General features: G+C 44.9%; 2 protein-coding genes across 9 annotated transcripts; one reads left to right on the top strand and one right to left on the bottom strand.

Moving 5' to 3' along the window:
• Positions 1-1352: 1352 nt before the first annotated feature.
• ERMAP (erythroblast membrane associated protein (Scianna blood group)) lies at positions 1353-15406 on the bottom strand. Of its 6 annotated transcripts, none has more exons than XM_033115723.1 (12): positions 15173-15406; positions 12064-12268; positions 11490-11828; positions 10928-11209; positions 9310-9426; positions 8745-8777; positions 7720-7752; positions 5949-5969; positions 5149-5169; positions 5024-5050; positions 4908-4934; positions 1353-3292 (listed from the first exon to the last, which is right to left on the bottom strand). In XM_033115723.1, exons 2-12 carry the CDS (start codon positions 12146-12148, stop codon positions 2568-2570), a joined length of 1710 nt encoding a protein of 569 aa, XP_032971614.1. In that variant the 5' UTR covers positions 12149-12268; positions 15173-15406; the 3' UTR covers positions 1353-2567. The 6 variants fall into 6 exon arrangements, with proteins under 6 accessions (XP_032971614.1, XP_032971616.1, XP_032971617.1 ...); XM_033115725.1 differs by having other exon boundaries at positions 12064-12223; XM_033115726.1 differs by having other exon boundaries at positions 11490-11859; positions 12064-12153.
• Positions 15407-18231: 2825 nt separating this feature from the next.
• On the top strand, positions 18232-24614 carry SVBP (small vasohibin binding protein). 3 transcript variants are annotated; one of them, XM_033113379.1, is made up of 3 exons: positions 18232-18302; positions 19132-19281; positions 24202-24614. In XM_033113379.1, the coding sequence occupies exons 2-3, from the start codon at positions 19168-19170 to the stop codon at positions 24286-24288; spliced, it is 201 nt and encodes a 66-aa protein (XP_032969270.1). In that variant the 5' UTR covers positions 18232-18302; positions 19132-19167; the 3' UTR covers positions 24289-24614. The 3 variants fall into 3 exon arrangements, with proteins under 3 accessions (XP_032969270.1, XP_032969269.1, XP_032969271.1); XM_033113378.1 differs by having other exon boundaries at positions 18253-18443; positions 24202-24608; XM_033113380.1 differs by lacking the exon at positions 18232-18302 and adding an exon at positions 18587-18775.
• The last annotated feature ends 347 nt before the right edge of the window (positions 24615-24961 follow it).

Here is a 24961-nt window from a genome sequence, read left to right as displayed (position 1 = left end):
TACAGGGCTTTTTCCAAGTCGTCTGTAGTTAAACCTGACTGGTCATTCATAAATCCTGACTGAACAAGACTACTAATGCATATCCAGGATTAGGATTTTCTTTTCCAGGTTTCACTTTTTAAAAAAAGTCTAAATGAATAGGTAGGCTAAAATTCTATAGACTTCTCAAATCTGCACGGTATTTCAGTGCAGAGTGTATTGTCTTCAGAGCTAGATAACCCAGATTTATAATCCCAATTCTACTACCTAGCCATTTGTAGCACCATTTTTCTCCCCTATAAAATCCCTGGCAGAATTGTGGTAAGGATTGAATGAGTTAACATATATCAAGCTTCTGCCTCTACAAATGTCAGGTCTCTCTCCTGTTGGTAAGTTCTCTTAGGTGCAACCAGAGAGAAAACGTAAGTTAGTTTTAAGATTGTGATATTCAGGAAAATATGTTTGAAACTGAATATGGATGAGTGAAATATAAATACCCCACATACACTATAAGTTTATAAATTGATTTAAATAAAATGCTGAGACAGACTCAGAAATTTAACTGTGGCTTTATTTTTAACTGTGGTTAAAGCTTGCTTGGGTAGATTCAAAGCTGTCAGGAAATCAATCCCATAATGCGTTTTTCTCTTACCAGCCCAAAGCCTTTTCCTACAACTTCTCACTCACGATGAAAATAACAACATGCCAAACAAAGAATACCAAACTTTTATTTAAGAACTGTACAAAGGAAAACTGTACAAAGGAAAAAGAAATTCCAGTTGGGCACTGTGGTGGTGAATTTTTTGTGTCAACTTTTCTTGGCCTCAAGGTGCCCAGATATTTGGTCAAACGTTATTCTTGGTGTTCCTGTAACGGTATTTTTGGATGAGATTAACGTTTAAATCATTAGCGTGAGTAAAGTAGACTGCCCTCCCTAATGTGGGTGGGCTTCATCCAATCAGCTAAAGGTCTCAATAGAACAAAAAAGCTGACCCTTCCCCTTGTAAGAGAAAATTCTTCCTGCTTGACAGCCTTCAGATGGGAACATCCACTTTTTTCCTACCTTCAAACTCAAACTGAAATATTGGTTCTTCCTGGGTCTCGAGCCGGTCAGCCTTCAACCTGCAATTACACCATAGGCTCTCCTAGGTCTTGGGCCTTCCAGACTCAGACAGGAGATAAACCATTGGCTTTCCAAGTTGCTGACTAACCCTGCAGGTCTTGGGACTTGCCAGCCTCCATAATCACATGAGCCAATTCCTTATAATCTCTCTCTCTCTCTCTCTCTCTCTCTCTCTCTCTCTCTCTCTCTCTCCAAATCTCTCTCTTTATATATAGATAGATAGATAGAGATAGATAGAGATGATAGAGATAGAGATGGGTATAGATATAGATATAGATATAGATATAGATTCTGTTTCTCTGGAGAACCCGGACTAATACAGTGACAGAGAAAACTTGTGAGAGAGAGAAAGATCCAGTTTCTGTTGGGTAGAACCGAGTAACCATCTGCAAACTGATAGTCAATATCTCCAAAAAGAGGCCAGATCACATATGTGATGTGACTTGAAAGTGACTAGGCTTCTTTCTGCAATCCACACCAAAAAATCAGATTCATTATTTTATCTTCACACCTGATCTATCAACTTCCTATTTAAAAGCAATACTGTCTGATCTAAGAGTCTGTTTGCTACACAAGAAGTCAAGTCTTCCAGTACAATGCCTTGTGGAAAAAAACAATCCACACTGGTGGTTAAAACTGCTACTTTTTTATCTGGGCCTCTCAGAATCCCAGGCGAGTATTCAAAAGGGCCAGCGCAATAGACTAACTCATCCATGGCTGTCTTTTCAAGGCCACACACAGCTGGGCTGCTGTGTTTCAAGCTGTGCTTCCTAGGTCCCTGATTCTGCTCCTGAGGCTTTTCAGGATCACAGCTTCCACATTTAATGTCCCTGTACCTGGTTATCAACAGGTAAATTAGCTTTGAAAACATGTGCGTTAGCTCTGGGTGTCACCAAGCTATGTTGTAAACAGCATCAAGGAAATATAAAAGGATGGCATGTTTTACCCCTCTGGCCCACCCCACCCTATATTCCAGAAGGAAGAAAGAAGAGTGTGTGATCCAAAACATGTTTACTTTTAAAACACTGGCTTAGGGGGCTAGAGGCCTGAACTAAGAAAAGGAGAAAAGCAATTCTTGAAGAGATAAGCAAGGGGTTAGGCACCGGGCCCTGTAACTTTGCAACTAAAAGCCCAGGTGCAGGATGAAGTCCTTCTAAATAGCCCCTTGATTGGAGAACCCTTGGAGCTCAGTGACCCACATTCAACATCACCACCTAAACCCAATCTGGTTGTTCATTTGGTTTTCAAAAATTCTTCCAGGGCAATGGGAACTTCAAATCCCCAGAAGGAGATAGGATTTATTTAGAACTGAGCCCTGGGGAAAGGTGATACGAATAGAAACCACAAAAGGGTAATGGATTTAGGGGAAAGAGATGAGATGTTCCAGAATCTGACGTCGGCCCAGGACACTGAAATCCAGAACAATGGACTAGATGGTCAGGGGAGCAAGTAATAAGGCACCTCCCTAAAAAGGAGGAAACTCGAGCCCCTGGAGGGCTGGGCCCATATCAGAAGGCCAGGACTGGATCATGTCTTTGAGCGGGGGAAGCTCCGGTGCCGGAGGGGGCAGTAAGGAAGAGTCCACCTTCAGGGCCATATCTCCATTAGCATGGCTTTTTTCTTCTGGCTTGGGGACAGTTGGTTCCTCCGGTTTCTGGAGTTCTGAACAGATGACTAAAGGTGCTGTATTTTTCCCTCCATCATGAAGGCAAGGTTCAAAGAAAGGGCGAAGGGGGCCAGAGAACGTGTGGGTGAAAGTAAAGATGTGAGACTGATTGGTCACATTGTAGAAAGAGATGACGCCTGCTTCGTAATCCAGGAAAATCCCCACACAGCGCGGAGGCTCTTTCAGGCGGAAGGAAGTCTGCGGGGACGTGAGAGCTTCGTACTCATTCCCACGACTCAGTCGCACAAGCCAGTGTCCGTTGGCGGGAGAGGCGGTGACCTTCCCCTTCCTGCTCACTGACTCACTACACACCCCCAGAATCCATTTGGTCTTGTTTCCCACGTACACCTCCCAGTAGTGACAACCATCCATGAAGTACTCGGCGCCCAGGACGCTGACGACGAAATCAAATCTCTGGGGATTGTCAGGCACAGGCTGTCTTCTGTCTCCAAGCGTCACACTCCTGCCGTCCTCAGACAGGAGGAGTTTGGGATGCGCTGTGTCAGGGTCCAGGGTCACCGCCACTGCAGAGAGGCACAGAGAGGTGAGGCTTGGGAAGGCTATGTCTTCCAAGATCTTTGGGTAGCTTTGGAGGGAAAAAAATATCTCTGGGTCTGCAACCCCTGTCATTGGCACTTTTTCAGTTCATGGTCCCCTCCTCCCTCATATGTAGGAGAACCAAAGAAAAGTGTTTTCTGCTTTCTCGATCTCCTGGTTGTGTGTAAAGTAAAAGCGGAGAAAGTTTTTCATCTGTCTATGAAGCTGCCTTAATCCTTAGGAAATACTGCTTTTGTCTTCCCCAAAGGAATCTAATGTGTGATAATAAACATCAGCTCTGATGTTAGACCCAGAAGCCACACTGGAAGTTTCAGTCGCACCTCTGCCACATGCTAGTTATGTGACCTTGGGCTTGTTATTCATCTCCAAACCTTAGGTTTTTAATCTGTAAAATGGGAAAACCAGCAGCACCTGTATTGTAGAACTATTGTGCACATCTGATGAACTAATGCATGAGACGGTGAGTGTGTGATGCTCAGTTTGTTAGCCAAAATTACTGCTTATAATTATTATTTTTAAATGTTAATAGAGAGAGAGAAGGAGTATTCCTTAAAATTGTGGATTAGGAAGGTCACAGTGGGTCTCCCTCCTTCCCAGTACAGAAAACAGGCTCTTTTGGAGAGTTAAATCCATGAAATGCGTACTCTGCCAAGGTGGTGGGCTGAAGCCCGACCATAAGTGTGAGGCAGGTTTGCGAGTTCTCAGAATTCAAACCAAGGTGACCTGGTGTGCTGTCCTCCAGTGGCCTCCCCACCATTTCTACTGTACCTGCCTAAAGGAAGACGGTGGGCACAAAAGCGGGGTGAGCAGCTTGGAAAATTGATAAGGACCCCAAAGCAGTGAAAATAACAGATCATGTACAAACAGCAGCAACAAAATGCAATCTATTTAGGAATAAATTGAAAGAGAGATGTGCAAATCTTTTAGAATAAAACTACGAAACCTGTTGTAGTCTACACACATTCCCTTCTTCTCTGAGAAGGGAAGAACTAACCAGCAAGAAAACTGATCAGCAGAGAAAGAAGAACGTGGCAGATGTGTAGACAGAGATGGGAGCACCGGGCATTTACCCAATTGTGGGATAAGAAGGACTTCCCAAACCTGCAAGCACGGAGGAGACTACACAGGAAAAGATTAATAAATTTGACTACATAAAAATAAAACACTGATATATCATAAAAATAATACAAGGAAATTAAAATGCAAATGAGGAAATCAGAAAAATAATTTGTGACAAATAGGACAGAGAGTTTCCACACTTTACATAGAAAGAATCCTCACAAATCAAAAAGTAGCCACAATAGGACAGGAGCAGACAAGTCACTGAGAAGAAATACCACTTAGGAAAAATCATAGAAAACCCATAAGAAAATCAAACTGATTATTTATCAGTGCTCTAAAAGAGACATTTTCTAAATCGAAATGTGACCCCCTCCCCCCCAAAAAAAAACTCACAAAGATTTTTTAAAATGTGCTAAGCCAATCTACAGAGTTGATAAAAATAAAGAGAGGTAGTCTGCATTCCAAAGGAACAGAGCACTGGGCTCTGAAATGTGGATTGATTCGACTGGTGTCACTTACCAAAGTGCAACCGGGCCCTTCTCCAGCCTGAAAGACATTAAAGGGACTATTAAAGTGATGGAGAAATGGAGAACTCCCAGAGGGTGGGGATCAAGTATTGGGACAGTGCATCTCACCTGAGTTGGCTGCAGCTCTTTTCAACTCTATAGAAAAAGAAACAAGCGGTGTGAGCTATCACTGGAAATATAGAATCAATGGGCGAGAAGTTGGCATGGAAGTTATAAGAACATAGGAAACTTACTCAGTTCACTCCGGAGTTTCTCTAAAGAATAAAAACCATGTGACAAATGAGAACAAGGGCTTTCACATCCCTATAATGCTCCACACCCATCCCAACCAAATTCCCATGTCAGATCCTCACTAGCAATACCCCATGACAGTGCTTGCAATAGCAATGGCTCCCAGCTGTGAGCCCCGAAGTCACCAGCGATATCGCAGAGGGCCAGCAAATTCCTAAGTGAGCCAAACCTGATCTGCAGACCAAATAAATAACACATCTCACGTATCTAGGTAATGGCAACATAAAAGTATGTAGATGTTGTGAGAGAATATCAGTTCATTGAAAACATCACTGAATTTCTGTAAGATTTCCTTATGTATGTTTCCTCAATGTAAAACAAAATAGACATGTCATATGTCTGAAGATTCGTTTTTATTATAAAGAGGTTCTCGTACGTGGGTTGGTGGAGAAGCACTACTCCACATGTTCCATTTAATGAGGATCCATACACTTTAGGCCCCACCTAGGGGAATATCATGCCTGCTGCTAAAGGGGTCTTCCAGATGGATTCACCTACGGGAGCTACATCTCTTCTTGGTTAAACGTTTCCCATTTAGAGACTAGGTAAGAGTTGTGTGGGAAACAGGACCAGGGAATATTTGAGAAAAGAGGCTTTTGAGAGCCAAGAATTCCCCAACCCCATGGCTAGAAGTACCCGAGCCCCCTCTCCTCTGCCCAGGGAAGTGAAACTGAGACCCCCATCCCAAAGCAAAGATGTCTGCTGATGGAGGCTGGTGCCACAGATGAGAAGCAGAACTTACTGAGGGCTTTATGGAGCCTTCCTGAAAAACAGAGAAAGAGGCACGAGTGAGCAGAAGCTCTGCTTTATCCCTGAGCCTAGGAAGGCTCATCTTACCACTCCATTGCTCCCACCCATAATGGAAAGGATGATGTTCCCATCAGCCCCTAGTCCAGTCATATCTACCAAAGGGCAGACGGGGAAATCCAGTGGTGTTTGTGCAACTTTCCCGATGACCAGACTGCCCAGGTCTGTGGTTCCTCTCTCCTTTTCCATTTTTGCCTGGTTTCACTTCTGCTGTCTGCATGAGTGTTTCTGTAGGTTTGTAACTGTGTGCACATAAGTGTATGCCTTACTGCCCTTTTATAACCTACTGTTTATAATATCTGTAGTGAAAACTAGCTAACGGCCTGGCATTGACTTGTTGACACGGCTTTATTATTCTCCGCAGCAACTCCCCTGAAGTTCTGTGGAGAGATTCACAGAGTAGGGGATTCCAGAAGGTTTGGGGATGGATGAGTATGCTTCATATCCTTCAGAAGAGTACTTGTGGCTTCTCTGGAGGGACCAGTTGGCCACCATTTTCCCTCAGCATTGTTTCTGCCAGATCACTGAAGTTACACATTTGAGTCCACCGCCAGGGCCTTGTGTCAAGGGCTGGACATGTGTTAGACATTGGGCATTGGGGCAATGAAGCTGAGTAGGAGCTTATGGTTTATTTTTTACCATTCCCACTACCAATAGCTTCCATTTACTATGTCCTGTTGTCACGAGGTAGGCACTGACCCTCAACAGTGTGAGGTGCATATAATTATTATTCCCATTCTACAGAGCGATGGTCGGAGGCTCAGAGGGATATGGAAATTTGCCCAGGCCATCCAATTAATAAGTCACCAAGGCAGTAGGCTTCAAGCCCAAGTCTGTCTGACTCCTAGTCAGAGGCCTTCACCACTGTACCACTGTATCTTCTGCTCTTGGACAGAACAGCCACAGTGTCCCTGCGATGTGTACCCCCACACGTTCACCCGCTAGTTAGAGATATAACGGAGGAAGAGAGGAGATGCCAGAATCATTGCATGTGGAACCATTTCTGAGCCAGTGACTTGCCTTCCCTGCTAGACTTTCAAAAGAGAGAGCTCTGCCTCTTTGTTTGTACCCTAGGTGTCTTTTACCCTTCGTGGCCCAGAGCAAACATTCAATTAATGAAGACAAAATGGCAATAAGGGAAAGGAATTCCAGACACTCTAATAGGAGTTGTTTTTTCTTTTTTTAAGTTGTCTCTTTTAATCCTGAAAGCAATCGGGTGAAGGGATTTATTAATCCCATTTTACAGATGAGGAAACCAAACCTCAGAGCAACAATGTAACTTATCAAGGTCAGTAAGTGGCAGATGATCTGAGCCAGGTGTCGCCTGTGATGTTCCCATTGTATAACACTGCCTCTCTCAATGCAGAGGCTCTATGGATCCTTGAGATTCTCATACATCACACGTGAGCATATTCATATATTTTTAAATACAACATAGACCTTCTTTTTAGATGATTGGTGCAGCTGAGGAAGGGAGCTCATGACAATCCAGACCTATCAGTTTTTACTATGACCATCCCCTCACCCACTGCCACCAACCCTATCGCCTCTTCATATTGAAAGATAAACTCCAGTAATACTAATGGAGGAGATGTGTGTATACATATATAATGTATGGATAATAATGGACTGTCAGCATTTATGTGGAAGGAGAAAGAATATGTTATTTGTTCCCTACCCCTTATTCTATACATATAATTAATTACCTTTTTCTTTTGCATGGTCTGAGAGAAGATTTTCTAGAGAGGAAGAAAAGTAAAAGAACGTAAGATTCTGTGCCATGACCTTGAAGGGCGCTGATGCAAACTGATTTCTCCTGCTCTTGAACCTGTCCACCTCTATCACCTCCACCTCCTCCCTGATCCAGGCCCTCATCTGGATAACATACATAGCGCCCCAAACTGCCCCCACATCCTGTCTTGCTCCTTCTGGTCTCTTCTCAGACGAGAGCCAGAGAGAGCCTTTCGAAGCATGACGGCAATCAGGATATCCCTGCTCGCTGCTCTACCACCGCCCTGAGGTGAAGGCCCAAAATCCTTCACGTGCTCTACAAGACCTCACACGGCCTGGCCCCTGCCTAACTCTGCAGCTTCGTCCCCTGTCACCTTTCCCCTCTCTCCTGCACTGTGTTTCTTTCTCAAGCTGTTCCTTTTGCTGAGGATGGTTTTCTGTTCCCTCTTCCCCGCGCCTGCCTGTCCACCAGATCAAACATCACTTTCCCTCTATCACTCTCCTGTCCCTGAACCTTGGTCATCATCTTCATAGCCCCCAGAATTTCCATTTGTATAGTCGTAGTTTGACATTTAGTTGTGTATACCTCCCTGACTGGACTGAAAGCTCCAGAACGGCAAAAGCTGTATCCGCTTTTACTCACCATTGTGTCCCCAGCATCTATTACAGTCCAGGGCACTTAGTAGACAATTATCAATTATTTGTTGAATGAATAAAAGCTCGCCCCCACCCAACCCTATTAGGCCTACACAACTCCCACAGAATAAGATCAAGCAATGAGTTCACAGACAAAAATCACCAAACATACTGGAAGGCAAACTATTATAAGAGTCAGCAAAGACCAAACGGCAGGTAGAGACCCCCCACACACACACAATGCTGCCACCAAGGACAGCAGATATTGGTATTTTTCAGTTACAAAATTTAGATTAGTGGGCTCTGAGGACACACAAAAATGAGCAAAACAGAGAAAAATCCCCATGCATTCCAGGACACTTACCTACCTCCATCACCTGTTCATAGAGAAGCTTCTCTGGAAGGAGGAGCGAGAGAGAGATGTCAGCTCAGCTTAAGGAGGGGCTTTTTCTAACAGGTGGAGTTGTCCAGGGACAACAAACTGCCTGAATAGGACTTTGCTCCTTGTCACTGTGGGTGTGTGATGATTGGAGAGTATTAAAAGGGTCTTCAAACCATGAGGGGGAAAGAAGTGTTGGAATATGTGTCTTTCAAGGTGCTGTGCAACCCTGAGATCCTGTGAAATGCAACCATGTTTATCCAGTGGGTAAAACTGGATTTCCTAATTAATTAAAAGACTGGCACGATCAATTATTTTGAATTGTGCAAAAGATGAGAATTCACAGATCTTCCCAGGGGCTTTCTGCACTTTCTTTGATCCTTTCTGCAATATGAGTCCCCAGAGCGTGGCTCTCCCAGTTTTCTCCCAGCCAACTTGCAGTCTCCCACCTATGAATAACCATTACTTCGATGTCTCCTTCCTCCCAGCCTTTTTCTAGAAAAGCCAGTCTCACTTCCTTCCAAGCCAGGCTCCCTTACCACGTAGTTACCTTTTGCTTTTCTTTGCTTCCAGATGATGCAAATGCCCATCACTATGAGAAGCCCCAGGAGAGGCAGGATCATAGCCAGCGCCACTACGGTGGAGGAGACCCTCTCTGGAGGTGGGGCTGAAACAAAACCACCAATGACCATTCTCAGGAGGCATCTCAGCGCTTCTCCCAGGCCAAGGGTCCCGCTCAGGTGGGTGATGGCTCAGGCACATCCATTGTCTCCATCACCACTAGGGAGAGACCTCCAGCCAAGATGGGTGAGATTTTTTGTCTCTCTCAGTAACTCAAACCCTGGATGACCCAGGTATGACTTTAAAGTAAGATGGTCATCTCTCAGGAGTGGTTTCAAGACAATCGGTTAAACTCAGCTTCTTAATCACAACCTCATCCTGCCCTGTAATTCAATGGAAAAATGATCCAGCTTCTTTGGAGAATTGGAGGTGCCTCCTCAGTAATCACCTGTAGTCTTCTCGTGAGCACCACCTGCCTCACTCTGTCCCCACTCTGCTGTCGAACAGCAACCCCTTTGCCCTGAGCCCTATCAGCAGGGGCAAAACTATTAATACTTACATGGGGGCTATAGCAGCAGGCCTAACACCTAGGCAGGAGAGAAAGGAGAAAGGAAAGAAGAAATAGAGAAGAAAAAAAGAACAGAGGAGGTACTAACACAAGTGGTGAAGAGCCTGAGCTGCAAGTGAGTGCTCACTCATCCACTGTGAGACCCTAGGCAGAACACAGAGCTTCTCCGAGCCTGGTTTGCCATCTGCAAAACGGGAGTGATAATAATCTCTGTCCCACTGGGTTGTTGGGAGATTTAAAGAAAGGAGGATGTAAAGCGTTTAGCACTAGTGAGAGGCAGAGGTAGTAGTGAGAAGGGAGGGGGACAGAAAGAGAAAAGAAGGAAAGGATTAGCAGAGGTCCATGACCCCTCCCGACCTGGGACCCCAGGCCACACTCTACAATTCTTGGCTCTAAAACCACCCTCCTTGCCACATAGTTCCATGTTTCTAGGGTCTTTAAAAAGTTCACAATCCTCCGATCCATTAATTCTACTTCTAAAAACGCATTCTAAGAAAATAATCAGAATCACTTCCCGAAATATATGCAAAGATGTCCACTGCACCATTAATTAGAGGAAACATGGAAACCATTCTGATGTCCAGAAATAGGGCTTTGATTAATTTTATTATGCTATAACCTCACAATGAAATACTATGTGTTTCACAGTATTTCAAAATCATGTTGCAGAGAACTACTTAACGACATGGGTAAAAAATGCTCATGACATTGTAAGTAGAAAGGGGGGGAAAAAAACCCTACGCAGAAGAAGACATATACATAACACTCAGAGATGTATGAATGCAAGACTCTTGAAAGAAATACCCCAAAATGTTAGTTTAGGTAGCAGTGATTCTCTCTAGTTTATAAGGTCATAGGCCATTTTTTTTGTTTGTTTGTTTCTTTAAAACGTTCTGCATGCTTTTCAAGTTTTCTACAATAAACGTGTCATTCTTAGCATTTGAAAAATTAAAAAATTCTTTATAAAGTTTCCACGAGGGTATGAGTTTCCTCTGGAACCACAAAGGACTTCACACCTGTTCTCCGCCGCAGCGTTTACCTGCTATGAGCATGGCTGCGGTCTTCTCTTGGCCGAGCGCCGTGCTGCGGACCGTACAGGACACGTTGCCCACAGCGCTGTCCCTGACTCTGCTGGACAGCGCTGTTTGGAAGAGGCCAGCGTCGTCTGGGGAGTAGGCCTCCAGCTCGGACGGAAGCACCCTGCCTTGAGGGTCTCTCCATTGGGCCCACGGCTTTGGGAACCATCCCACCGATCTGCACACCAGCTGGATCCATCCAGCGTTGTAGCCCTTCACGTGAATGTAAGGGGCAGAGCCTAGAACTGGAAAGGAGGGCCACATGGCAGGGCATCAGCAACGCAGGGGTCCCCTGCCAGAGCCCTCTTCTCCACCCCACAGGCCCCCTGGGGAGCAGTGGTGGGGTGAGGGCGGTGGGTGGCTGCTAATGGCATTTGAATGCCTACCCTCTCCCCACCTCCGCTCTCCCAAGCGCTTCCCAAAGCGGTAAGACAGACAGTCTCTGGCTGCATCCTAATACCTTTCCAAATCCACCCCTGCCAGTAATGGCATTCCATAAGTCAGTCCCTTTTAAACTTAACTAACCTGCAACCTGTAGGGTTACGGTGCCCTCTCGACTCCGGTTTCCAATCTGGACCTGACATCGGTATAGTCCTTTGTCCTCCAGCCGGACGTGATGGATCTTCAGTGTGATATTTCCCTCTTGGTCGTCTCTCGCCATCTCCGTCCTCCCCTTATATTCCGGCATTACATCTTCCTCTCGGTCTTTCCCATCCTGGAACAGGTGAACCACCTGGGAGCGTCCGGGGGGCGGGGACCGCAGCCACCACACCTCCGTGAGCGTCGTGGACGGCCACGAGGATACAGGGCAGAGCAGCTCGGCTGTGCCCCCTAGCGGGGCAAGGTGGAACTTGCTGAGGTCCCCTGCAGTGCAGACAAAAAGGGACAACGCCATCTGGGAGGGGTGGGAGAGCGAGAACTTGGCAAGGGAGGAAGAAGGGGATATCTTGGGGAAAGAGAGAGCCTGGTAAGGGCATTGGAAAGGATTAGGGGAAGAACAGAACCCAAGAAGAAATAAGGCCTCTGGCCAGAGCTACTTATTCTTGGGATTCCTTGGTCAGATGTCCCAGGCAGGGAAAAGAGGTTCAGGAACTCCTACCTGACACGTGCATGGGCAGCTGGAGGCAGACGAGTGTGATGAGGCAGCTGGAGAGCCAGGAGTCAGAGGACCTTGCCCTCTCCATCCGAACTAAGAGGCCAGACACAGGGAGACAGACGCCAGAGAGGATTGGTGAGCTTGATGTGAGAAAGTGTACAGCCTAGGAGGTGGGACGGAGATGGAGGCTGCATACACAGCATTCGTTCTGGAATCACATAGACCAGGGTTCAAGTCCCAGCTTTGTTATTCACCGCCGTGTGACATTGTGACTTAACTTCTCTCAAACTCTGTTTCTCCATCTTTAAAATGGGCATACTAACTGACTCCTTGCAGGATGATTGTGAGGACTGAAGGAGGCAAGTACTCAACCCGCAGGCTGGCATCATGGGTAAGTCTATAAATGCCATGAGAGAGGACGATGGTGGAGATGAGGTGAGGACTGAGGGTGAGACACTGGTGTGACATAGAAGGCATAGGGAGGAGTCTGGAAGAGTGAGAACTTACACCCGGAACTAACCTGGTAAACACCAGAGCACTGGCTTCTTTTTGCATTTAGTGTCCCAGGCCAGACTTGGGAAGTGTCTGTTACAAACCAATCTTGCCCCCTCAATGTAGCCTGGAGCTCTTCCCTGACACCCTTTCCAGTTTGACTCTTGAGAAACAAAAAAACCAAGGCAGTGAGGTCCCTCCATTTCATCACGAAGGCACTGATCCCACAAACTCAGGTCTGGAGTTAGAAAGACCTGGGTTCAATCTCAGCTCAGCATGTACTATTTCTGTGTTAAATAACATCTGCAGGCGGGCCTCCAGGTCTTAATCTATCAAGCGGAAACCTTCTTCACATGTGACTGTGAGGGTTCAAGGAGATACTGCTTGAAAAGCACTTGCCACAAATGCCCAGCAGAACAAGTGTTCGATAATTGTACTATTCTTGCCCTTAATTGTTACCAAACTAAAAGAGGACAGTTATCCCTGGGAGGTGTGGGGCCCTACATGCATTAACCACAGGGAGACCCTAAAGGATTCCCAACTATAAAATCTTTCCCCATTGACTTGACTGCCTGGAATTCCTATAGCAGGAAACAAATCTTTCATGCCACCTTTGGGGAAGAAGTTTAAATGTAAAAACACTCAAGGAAGAGACAATATCTTTTAACATCTCTCCAAGATTTCAAATACTTTCCCAAGAGGAGGGTTTCTGTAGAAGTCATCAGGCCAGGTCCCTGAAGGTCTTGGAATAGGGCAAAGATGGGACTTGGAAGAGGTAGGGCTGTCAAAGAGAGGTTAGGAAATTGAAGATGGATTTAAGCTTTGAACACATTTCCAGTTCTGTTTTTCTTGTGGCAAACAGCACACTGGTTGAAGGGTTGTTTTTGTTTTTGAATCATGATGTATATAACACACTCTTCTAATGTCCCAGTGTTACAAATGGCCACATAACACTAGGAGACAGTGAGGTTAGGATTACAGATGTTTTTGTTTTTGTTTTTTTGTCTCTATCCCACCCACTTTCCTACAGTTTGCCAGCTAGTCAGAAACTGAATAACCGAAGTTAGGTAAATGAGAAAAGCTCTCTACCTTATCAATTATCATTGGAGATGGACGTAGGCAGGGCCCAGGATCCCCTGGAGTTACCCCAAACCCCCAAATCCTGAGTTAGAAGGTGCTTTTGAAACACATCCTGAGTAGACATGCCCAGAGTGACACAAAGCTCCAAAATGAATCAGAGCTGTGTGAAATCAAATAAGAGGACCCCCACTCACCATGGACCCATCTTCCTAGATTCAGATAGTTTGTTAAGTGGTCAGAAGGATGGGCTCTAGAGTCAGCCTGGGATTAAGCGCTGACTCTGCCATTAACTAGCTGTGTGACCTTAGCCAGGCTGGTTTACTCCTCCAAGTCTCCTCCACTCACACATGAAATGAAGTTAGTAATAGTACGTACCTCATAGGTAAAGCTATAGTGAGGATTTGTAGAAAATACACGTGAAATGATTTGCACCAGATTCTAAAAATAAAAAAGCCAATGAAGTCCTTCCATCAGATTGTCACTCTTGTGTAATGAGGGCAATTGAGGTGGCTTTAGGAGGGGAATCTCCCTGAAGCACATCACCAAGTTATGATTAACGGAAAGCAACCATCAGAGCAGACAAACCCAGGAGAGGATGACATCAGAAGTAGGATTTTTACTCTCTAGTCATCAGAGAAATGCAAATTAAAACCACAGTTAGATATGATTTGTCTTCCTTCAAAGTATAAAATATTAGAAAAAAATAATACCCAGAGTTACTACACATGTGGACAAACTGACTCTTTTGCCCACTGGTAAACAACTGTCACAAGGATAATGTAGCAATGAGTATCAGATGATTTATAAACACACGAAAGTTTTAATCCAGTCATTTTACTTCCAGAAAAGAATCCTGCTGAAATAAAGATGTCCATAAGGTTTTGACGGTGACAGTGCTCATCACAAAGTTATTTACAAAAAGAAAAAACTCAAAACCACCTAGAAGTCCATTATAACGGGAATGATTAACTATTTGTGGTACATTCTTGCAGTGAAATACTGTATAGCATTTCACAATCACATGAAAGAACAATCTTTAATAGCACTGGGAAATTTTCACTGTAACCCAAACAATAACATTAAAAAGCTCTCCATAGTATGATACAATGTAGGGGGAAGATGCTTAGAAATAGAGACAAGAATGTATATATTAAACAGTGGTTACTTCTGGGCATAGGAAAAAACATTGCAACAGAAGTTCCCTTGATAACTCCAAGCAACTTAAGAAGACCCAGCAAATCTACAAATGATCAGTCTGAAAACACACCGCACAGGACCTGGCTAATAGTAAGGGCTAAATGAATGCTTGCTGTAATAATTAATGATGACAATAACAGCTAAGTGAGAGTCTTTAGACAAAACCCATTCAGCCCCCTTGTCACTTGTCTGCTTTTGTGCTCATTTCCCAATGCCCCATTTTGTCCTTAAAATGTTCTTGTGAATAAAGAGAAAGGGGTTAGTTTCTCCAATGAACCTGAGGATCCTGAGAAAGTCAAAAGACTATAAAGAATGAAGAGAGGGGAGGGGAAGAAGAACTTACCACCTTTGGTATCGGGGCCCTTTGTCCCTCACCAGCAGAGCTGGGGTCTCCAAGCTGGGAACACTCCCTCCGTCCATTCACGGAGATCAGACATCAGGCAGACTTCGCAGGAAGGGCTCTGGAGGTGGGCCTGGGAAATTTCGTTTTTTATTCTAACTTCTGAAGCCCTCAGCCAGGGGCTCCCTCTGTCCTACAGACTCCCTTCTCGCTGTCCCTATACACAAACAAGGCACACCCTGCCTGTCTGCCCCTGATAAAGAAACAGAGCTAAGAGGAGCCTCCCTAAAAGCGAGGGAACTTCTGGGTGCCACCAGGTTTGAGGTACCTTTGCCCCTCAGCAATCTTTCCCTCCCAAGCTAAGTACATACAAATTCCCTTTTATACGTTTTGATCCTAAAACACCCTTTCTGAAAAGCTTACTCTCATGTACTTTCCAAATCTGAGTAAAATTGAAGATTGGTTTCAAAGACACCCACAATTAGCCGCCTTCTTTAACTCACTACCTTTATCTCCAGCTGCACCCTCACGTGTGCTTTCTGACAAGCAAATTTGCTTACTGTTTCCCAACATGTGATAAACCCTTTCCTGCCTGTTTTGACAACTTTCATTATATCCATAATGGTATATTCATAGCGTCCGTAATTGTATCTGTAACAAGGCATTATGTGCTTTCACGTAGTTTTGAGCACATTGTACGTAATTCTCCTTGACTTCCTTTTTTTTCACTCAGCATTCGTTTCTGAGTCCTGTGGCCCAAACCATGTCCCCTCAGATCACCCTATTTCAGAGTAGGTGAGACTTGCAGACACGCTGCCATCAGGCCACCCCAAAGGCCACAGCAGCTCTTTGCTCATTCAGCTCAGGCTCTCTACAAAGCCTGGCAGCCCAGGAGTTCAGGAAAGTTGACCCTAGGGGATCAACTTGTGGTGACAGGAGTCAATAGAGGGGACAGTTCTGAACTGTATTCTACATGCTTTTCAGACAGTTCCCAGTGGGAAGAGCACAGTAGCCCACAGTCATCAGCAGCTCAATAACGCATATTTTATTGTTTTTTCTCCCTTTTCTTCTCACTCGACATTTCTGGTTCCTGGAATCACCTCCTAAATAAACTCTTGTATGGAACGACTTGTCTCACACTCTGCTTCAAGTGGATTATAAATTAAGACACTGATTGAACCTATGTAATTTTCACCCATTGTCACCCCAATGAGTTTAATTTGAAAAATTCTAATTGAATAAATGAATAAATAAATTACGAATGAATATCTTAAAAAAAAAAAAAGACACTGAAATTCATCCAGACTCATTCGCAGAGCTCCAGTACATTCACTGCTGTGTTGGTAGACCATTGCATGAATATACCAACAGTTTGTCCCTTCTCTCGTTGATGAAAATGTGGGTTGTTTCTAGGCTTTTTGCTTTTACAAACAATGCCGCTAGGAACATTCTTGATATATGTTTCCTGGTTCACATGTGCCAAAGTTTCTATAGGACAGCAGTTCTCAATGTGTGGTCTCTGAGCTCTGGGAGTCCCTGAGACACTTTCAGGAGGTCCGCCAGTATCATTATGTTCATAACACTAAGCCGTTGTTTGCTTTTTCACTGTGTTGACATTTTCAATGATGCTGCCAAAGCAATAATTTTTTTTTTTTTAAAGATTTTATTGGGGAAGGGGAACAGGACTTTTATTGGGGAACATTGTGTACTTCCAGGACTTTTTTCCAAGTCAAGTTGTTGTCCTTTCAGTCTTAGTTGTGGCGGGCACAGCTCAGGTCCAGGTCCAGCTGCCGTTCCTAGTTGCAGGGGGTGCAGCCCACCATCCCTTGTGGGACTCAAGGAATCGAACTGACAACCTTGTGGTTGAGAGCCCACTGGGCCATGTGGGAATCGAACCGGCAGTCTTCGGAGTTAGGTGCATGGAGCTCTAACCGCCTGAGCCACCAGGCTGGCCCAAAGCAATAATTTTTAAGGTACACACACACACACACACACACACACACACACACACACAAATCATGCCATTACTACACCTATCAAATTTAACAATTCGGGCAGCCAGTTTACTCAGTGTTTGGAGCGCAGTGCTCCTAACACCGAGGTCGCCGGTTTGACTCCCACGTGGGCCAGTGAGCTGCACCCTCCACAACTAGATTGAAAACGACTTGACATGGAACTAATGGGTCCTGTAAAAACACACGGTTCCCCAACATTCCCCAATTTAAAAAAAAAAAAAAACAATGATTAATTAAGATTTAAAAAAACAAACTTAACAACAATTCCTTGGTATTATTTGATATCCAGTCTACATTCACGTGTTTTCAACGGTGTCAGTCATGTTACACGATTTGTTCAAATCCAATCCAAACATACTACTGGACAACTCTTCTGGCCCAATGCCACCTGGAAGTGCAAAGTAACTCCCTCTCTCTCTCATTCTCTCTCTCATACACACACCTCTCACTGATCCTCTTCCTCATTCTTTCCCTAGCCAGCTCATCATACCTTCACTTTTATCAGTGGCTCCACTATTTTTCCGACCTTCTAGTTTGGCTTTTCCACTCTTTCAAACCCTATATCCAGTCTGTTTAGTTTTTTTTTTCTTTCAATTTTTGGGTTTGTTTATTGAGGAATATTGGGGAACAGTGTGTTTCTCCAGGGCCCATCAGCTCCAAGTCGTTGTCCTTCAAACTAGTTGTGGAGGGAGCCGCTCAGCTCCAAGTTCAGTGGCTGTTCTCAGTCTTTAGTTGCAGGGAGAGCAGCTCACCATCCCCTGTGGGAACTGAACCGGCAACCTTGTGGCCACGAGCTTGCGCTCTAACCAACTGAGCCATCTGGCCACCCCTCAGCATCCCCACCTTTAGAATTAAGAAACTGAGGCTCAGAAAGTTACAATTCTAGTCCCAGGTTTCAGATCTCACCCTTCAGTGCCTAGCAGCAGTCCCAGAAAATACTCCAGGGAAGAGGTTTTATTAAGCATCCCCAACCCCAGCCCCAGCACCTATGCCAAGCTTCCCGGCAGGCTCCCGGCGCACGCGCGGCTCGGCCTGAGGGTGGGGCCTCCGAGCGCGCCGGCCCCGCCCCCGGCCCCGCCCAGGCCGAGGCGCCGCGGCTCGGGACTGCAGTCGGGGAGGTAGGGAAAGGCGAGGGATCCTAGCGTGGCGCAGTGTCCGCGACGCGGCGGGGCCCCAAAGTGCTGAGGCCGGGAGGGAAGGCACCGACTCCCCAGCGCCGCCCGTCTCCCGCCGCCATTTTGCAGCCTCTGAGAGCAGCGGTAGGAGGGAGCCTCCCCCGGGGCCGGGCTTGGGCCCCGGGCTGGCGGGACGGTGGGGGCGGGCCTGGGCGGGGTTGGGCCGAGGGCGGGCCCGGCGAGCAGTGGGGCGGCGGGCTGTCCCCGCGCGGACGGCGAGGACGGGGGGCCCTGCGGGCGGGATTGGGCCGTAACTGTCCCGCAGGGCTGGGGAAAGCGCTAGCCCGTAGGCTGGAGGTGGCGCGAAGCTAGGGCCTCCCTGACGCCCCGCTGCGAGACTTCGGCTGACTTGTCCCTCCGGGCCTCGGTGTCCTCGTAATGATAACAGTCCCACGTTGGGTACTGAACGCTCCAGTGTACGAAAAGCTTTCACATGGGTCTTGTCATTTGGTCTTTACACAGCAGCTCCTGGAAGGAGGCCAGGGAATGGACTATTGTCCCAGAAAACTAGGACTCAAAATGGGGAGATTTACCTGGGAACGCCCAGCGAGGTCGTATTGCTGGGACTCTCGTCTTACTCCTCCAAATGCAGCGCCCTTTCCACCGGGCCACTCTGCCTCACCGGTTAAAGGAAGGGGCTGAGCTAGGGCATTAGGCGAGTGACTGGCAATTCTTTTACCTTTCTTTCTTTCTTCCTCCTTCACTTCCCCCTTCCCATCTTCTTCCCCTAACTCTTCTCTTGCTTTCCTTTCCCTCTTTCTGTACCATCCAGGTCAGAGTTGACTAAGAAGTATTCAGAAGCCAAGTCATGGATCCACCTGCACGTAAAGAAAAATCCAAAGTTAAAGAACCTGTCAGCAGAGTAGAGAAGGCCAAGCAGAAATCAGCCCAGCAGGAGCTGAAGCAAAGACAAAGGGCAGAGGTAAGATTGAGGAGGGGCCCTGTATACCTGTAGTCTGCTGGAGACAATGCTAGAGAAATACCGTGTTTCCCCGAAAATAAGACTTAGCTGGACAATCAGCTCTAATGCATCTTTTGGAGCAAATATTAATATAAGAACCGGTCTTTTATTATATTATGTTAGATAAGACCTCTTATAGTACAATAACACCAAGTCTTACATAAATTTTTGCTCCAAAAGACGCATTAGAGCTGATTGTCCAGCTAGGTCTTATTTTCAGGGAAACAGGGTAATAGAGAGAACTGTGATGGAAAGCCCTACTTCCTTCCAGGCAAAATAGGTGTCTTCCGAGATGTAGAGAGGAGATTGTTGAGGTCCAGAATGGTGAAGGGACAGCTCAGAGTTACATGCCAAGTTAGTATCAGAACCCCAACCAGTATCAGGTCTCCAGATGACTCCTGGTGCAGAGCTTTTGTGGTGGGGAGCCAAGGGAAGGAAGAAGGGAGAGAGAGAAGGGACATGTAAGGCAGGGGTCAGAGTGAGAGAGAGCAAGTGTCAGACACCCCAGCCCAGATGTTCTGTCTGGATTTGGCCTGGAGGATGGCTGCTCATACCCTGAAAGGAAGGTCCAAGCTCTACCCCCACCAATGGGTCCTTTATTTAGTCAACACTTACCATCGATTTGTGAATAAAAAGCTTAAACTGTTTACACTGCCTAGGTTGAACCACATCCAGACATGAGTATTTTATTTTAGTATTTAATATCAAAGGAAAGCTTGATGCACTCTTTTCCCTCTTTCTGTTTAGTTTTTCATTTATTCCCCCCCCCCTTTTTTTGGAAAAATTTAAAAAATACAGAAAAGTAAAATATTATAACAAGCACCTGGGTACTCTGTACTCCAGGTTGATAGTGGTTAACATTTTGTCCTATTTGCCTGGAGACTTTTTAAAGTAAGATAAATAAAAATTACATATAAATTTGAAGTCCCCTTTGTCCATCTCCTGTCTTATACTCTTTTTCCCTCTCCATGGGCAAACACTATTTTTTACATTCAAATATATTAATAGATATCCTTGAACAATATACAGTATTCTTTGACATTTAAAATTTTACATTAGTAAAATTCCATGTTTTATTTTGCGTTTTGCTTACATTGTTTCTTAGAACTATTCGTATTAATATAAGAATCTAGTTTATTCCTCATCACTGCTTGCAATAGTCTTATTTTATGAATCCACTTTAATATATTTACGCATTTCTCCAGCGATGAACATTTAAATTATTTATCTTTTTTTGCTATTACGAACAATGCTGTAGTTAAAAAACTTTTAGATGTCTTCTTTGGCACTTGTACTAGAATTTCTGTAGGGCATGTATAACTAGAAATAGAACTACTGGGTATGTTTCAATTTTACTAGACATTGCCAGATTTCTCTCAAAGAGATGGTACAGGCTTGTACTTGTATTAGCAATGTAAGAGATTTCTCATTGCTCACTTCTTTTCCAACACTTGACAGTGGCAGATTTTAAATGTTTGCTAATCTGATCCATTCATTAAACAAATATTGAGCTGCTACTATGTGCTAGGCACTGTTGTAGGAACTTGAGATACAGGACCAGACAAGGCAGAGGAGAATACCTGCCTGTGGAGCTTGCATTCAGTATGCGAGGCAGGCGGTAAACATAGTAAGTAATTTTAAAAGTGTGTTTGAACTTAATCCATAAACTGAAATCTGCCTTTGGATTAAGGCAGACCATCTGAGAGCTGAGCACCTGGACTCTAACAAATTGTTGTCACCCCTTTTCCTTCGCCTCCCTGTCCCCACCTGGATCCAAGCCCTGATGGTTTGACGCATTGCACTTTGGTGCATAGTTTGAGGGCTGTCCTTTGTGCACGCCATGGGGATAGATGTCCTCACTGATGCCCTTCGGGTGAGGGTCCACAGGTTAGATTTGTCTGACTTCCAATCCCAGCCCCTCTGTAAATCCCAGTTCTTTCCGTGGGACCCCTGCCAAGACACTTAACCTCTCGGAACCTCAGTTCCTCAATTCCTCCTTGGTAAAATGAGGATGAGCTCTACCTCACAAGATGGTTATAAAGGACAGAAATGTTATGTGGAAGCACTTAGCACAGGGCCTGGCACAGAGAGCACTCCGTGAATGGCAGCAGTTGTTGTCAGGGATCACTGTGCTTCCAAGCAGTCGGCTTGCTTTTAGTGTGGGGACTGAGCTGAACACCTGATTGTGTTTGTGTGGACTTGCTGAAATGTAATACTGGAGTTGCACTCTAGCAGCAGCTGCCACTTGTTGAGCTCTTCAGATGTGCAGGCACGGGGCCCACCTGCACATGCATGGCCACATGTGGTGCCCACACCAGGGCTTTATTGTTACTCAGGTATTGTTGTCCCTCCCATTTTAACCTTGGTAAATGCTTCCTGCAGTGAGGTAGGGAGATACCAGATCCAGGGCTCTGTGAAGTAGAAAGTATCCTCATTTTAAGATGAAGTGACATGACCAGAATCCCTAATCAATGAGGAATTGAGGGGCAGGACTGCCATCTAAACAGGTCTTCTGTCCTTCAGCTCCTGCTTTGTGCTTTGCCCTGTAGCTGCCTTGCTGTTTTCTTTATTTGTGTTGCTTGGAATGTCATCTCCTAAAATAGGGAATGTGACAAGACCCCTTGTGGGGAGGCAGAGAGACAGTTTCCATTCAGTTCTGCAAGGATGCCACATTCCAGAAAGGCAGCTGTGAAGGAGAGAAGTGAGGGTGACTGGGAACAGGAGGCCATTTGGCAGTTCAAGCAGCAGTTGACACTCTTGGTGATTCTTTGTTCTTCTTGCAAGTCTCATTCCTTAGTTCGGACTTCCTGACCAGTTTTGAGTCTCTTTTATTTCTCTGCTTCTTTCATTTTCCCTTTTCTCCTCCGAGCCTGCCTCCTTGATCTGGGGGTCTCCAAGAAGCTATTTAATATTCCTCTCAGTCCCTAGGACAGGAAGTAATGTGCAGATTACAGATTTAAAGCATGAGTGAATAAAGAGGTTTCAAAAACTGTGTGTGTGTGTGTGCGTGCATGCGTGCGTGCGCAGCTTACAGAAGATGAGTAAAACAGACACCCTTGTACCTACCCCAACTACAGAAACAGGACATGCCCAATCACTTAGAAGCTTCTTGGGCCCCATCCTGGTTATGTCCCGACCCTTCCCAGTAGCACCTCCTTCCTTCATTTCATGCTAATCACTTCCTTGCTGTTTCTTATTAATTTATAATTTCTGTGTGTACTCCTAAATAAAGTTTCGTAGTGTAACAATATAGTCTAGTTTTGCATGTTTCTGAACTTTATATCTGTTACTGTAGTTTGTGACTGGCTCTCTTCAGTCAGCCTCTTCTTTCAAACTTTTCATTTATTTTAAGTGTGTTTTTCCAGGCCCAGTGAGCTCCAAGTTAAGTAGTTGTTTCAATCTAGTTGTGGAGAGCACAGCTTGTAGTGGTGGCCCATGTGGGAATCGAATCGGCAACCTTATTAAGAGCACCGCGCTCTAACCAACTGAGCTAACTGGCCGCCTGAGCATCTTTTTTTAAACCATTCAAATTTATTCACTTGTTTCTATTGTGGTAATTTATATAAAACTTAACCATTTTAACCATGAGTATTATGTTTTTTAAGAATCATTTGTGTAGTTGTAACTATTTTCATCAGTTTGGAATTTCATTTTTCTTAAAAATTGTAGGCTCTTGTCACAATAAAAAAGATTATAGGATCGTTCAAGCTTACTGTTTAGTCTTGATCATTTTGCTTTCTAGGAATTTATTTCATTACCTTTTCAAACTTATTGACACAAAGTTCATAATGTTTTGTTGTAATATCCATTACATCAGTAATTATGTTTTCTTTTTAATTGTAATAGTATTTATTTGTGTCTGCTCCCTTTTTATCTTGATCATTCATGTCAGAGGTTTGCAGAGTTTGCTTCAGTATTTTCAGAGGACCATCTTGCAATTTTGGTGATCCTCTCTATTGTACATTTGGTTGCCTTTTCATTAATTTCTGCTCTTATTTTATATTTTCTATGTGTCTTACTTCTCAGTTTCTTTTTTTTCTCTGTTCTTGTCTTCTTTTTAATTAATCAAGTTATTTCCTCTGTACACAAACATGCCCCTTCATTTTTTTCTTCTACAAATTGGGAAGTTTTATGATGTTTCTGTTCTTTAGTGGAGACATTGATATTGTAAGGATAAAGAAAGGTGAGGAGTAAGGTCGAGATCCTGCCTTTACCTTAGAATGTCTCTTGCAGTTTTCGTTCCACCCAACTGCCTGACCTCGATCCTATTCCCAATACCCCCGCCCTGTACTGTTGCAATAGATGCCGCCTATAATCTGTGGCCTGTAATCTCTCCTCCCCCCACTGCATCCCGCACATGGTCTCCAGCTGTCCTTCCCAAAGCCCGGATATAACCAAGCTGCTCCCCAGCACACTTGCCTTTGCTGGCTCTCCAGAGTCAGCCAGATAAAGTTCAGACCCCTTGGCATGGCATTTAAGGCCCAACGTACCACTTTTCTTGTTTTCTCTGGCTCCCCAAACCCCGCTCTGTAATACCCTTCATATTAGCATACTTGAAGTTTCCAGAACTAATCCTGTGTTTTTCATTAATTGATTAATTAAATCATAATGTCCCTTCCTTCCCCTATCACCTATCAAGTCCCTTCCCCAATCTCTACCTGTTCAAATCCTACTGATCCTTTGAAGGCCAGATTAAGTCACCTGCTTCATCGCTTGTTTCCTGATATCCCAAATGGAATTAGTATCTACTTGTCCTGTTCCCTTGTCACTGTCCCTGCACTACTGGTGCAGTTCTGGCATTTTCACTTGACAGAGCCTATTGTGTCTGAAGATATGTTGAGCAGCTGCCTCCATTGCGACACATGTTTTTCTCCCATTCAGATCTATGCCCTCAACAGAGTCATGACTGAACTGGAGCAGCAGCAGTTTGATGAGTTCTGTAAACAGATGCAGCCTCCTGGTGAGTGAGCCGAGTGTTCAAAGGAGCTGGACCCTGGAGACTTTGTCTGTGAGCTACCAGTTTTAAGCTGAGATGGCCCATTTGGAGCCTGACAGAACTAAACAAGAAGACATTTGTGTTATTCCTAAAACTGGATAAATCTGAACTTCCTGTATGTAACTTTTGCTTCACTGGTTCCTCCAATCAGAATTGGCCCAATGCTTGCTGAAGAGACTTGTTTTATTCTTTTAAGACAGTGTTCTTTTTTTAAAAAACCTTTTTATATTGTTTGAGAAAAAAAAAATCAGTGTTTCTTGTGAAACTGCAAATTTTCTCCAAAAATACAAATAAAATACTAATAAAATGTGCATTTGCTCATACTTTAGTTTGGGGGTGCCTAGCCATAGAAAGTGGAGTCAAAAAGAATGCAGTAGAAAGAAAAGTTGAGGTGAGCAGAGGGGAGTGCCGAGGAGAGGGGAGAAGAGCGTGACTGCTTCCAGTTCTCCTTCTTCCCGGGCTGAAGCTCCGCAGCCTCTCCTGCCCTCCATTTTAGCCACACAGGTATAAGTCTGTGCCCTCTTACTCCACTGCGCCACATCAGAGGCTGGAAGCGAGGAGCCTCTCACCTTGTGAGTGCAGACAGCTAGCCCCGGACCTGCACCAACAGGGAGGGGAGTGCAGGCACTTTTGCTTTTTAATTTT

This window comes from Rhinolophus ferrumequinum, chromosome 9 (genome assembly GCF_004115265.2).
Source record: "Rhinolophus ferrumequinum isolate MPI-CBG mRhiFer1 chromosome 9, mRhiFer1_v1.p, whole genome shotgun sequence".
Classification (NCBI taxonomy): domain Eukaryota; kingdom Metazoa; phylum Chordata; class Mammalia; order Chiroptera; family Rhinolophidae; genus Rhinolophus; species Rhinolophus ferrumequinum.
This window is presented reverse-complemented; position numbering and strand designations above follow the sequence as displayed.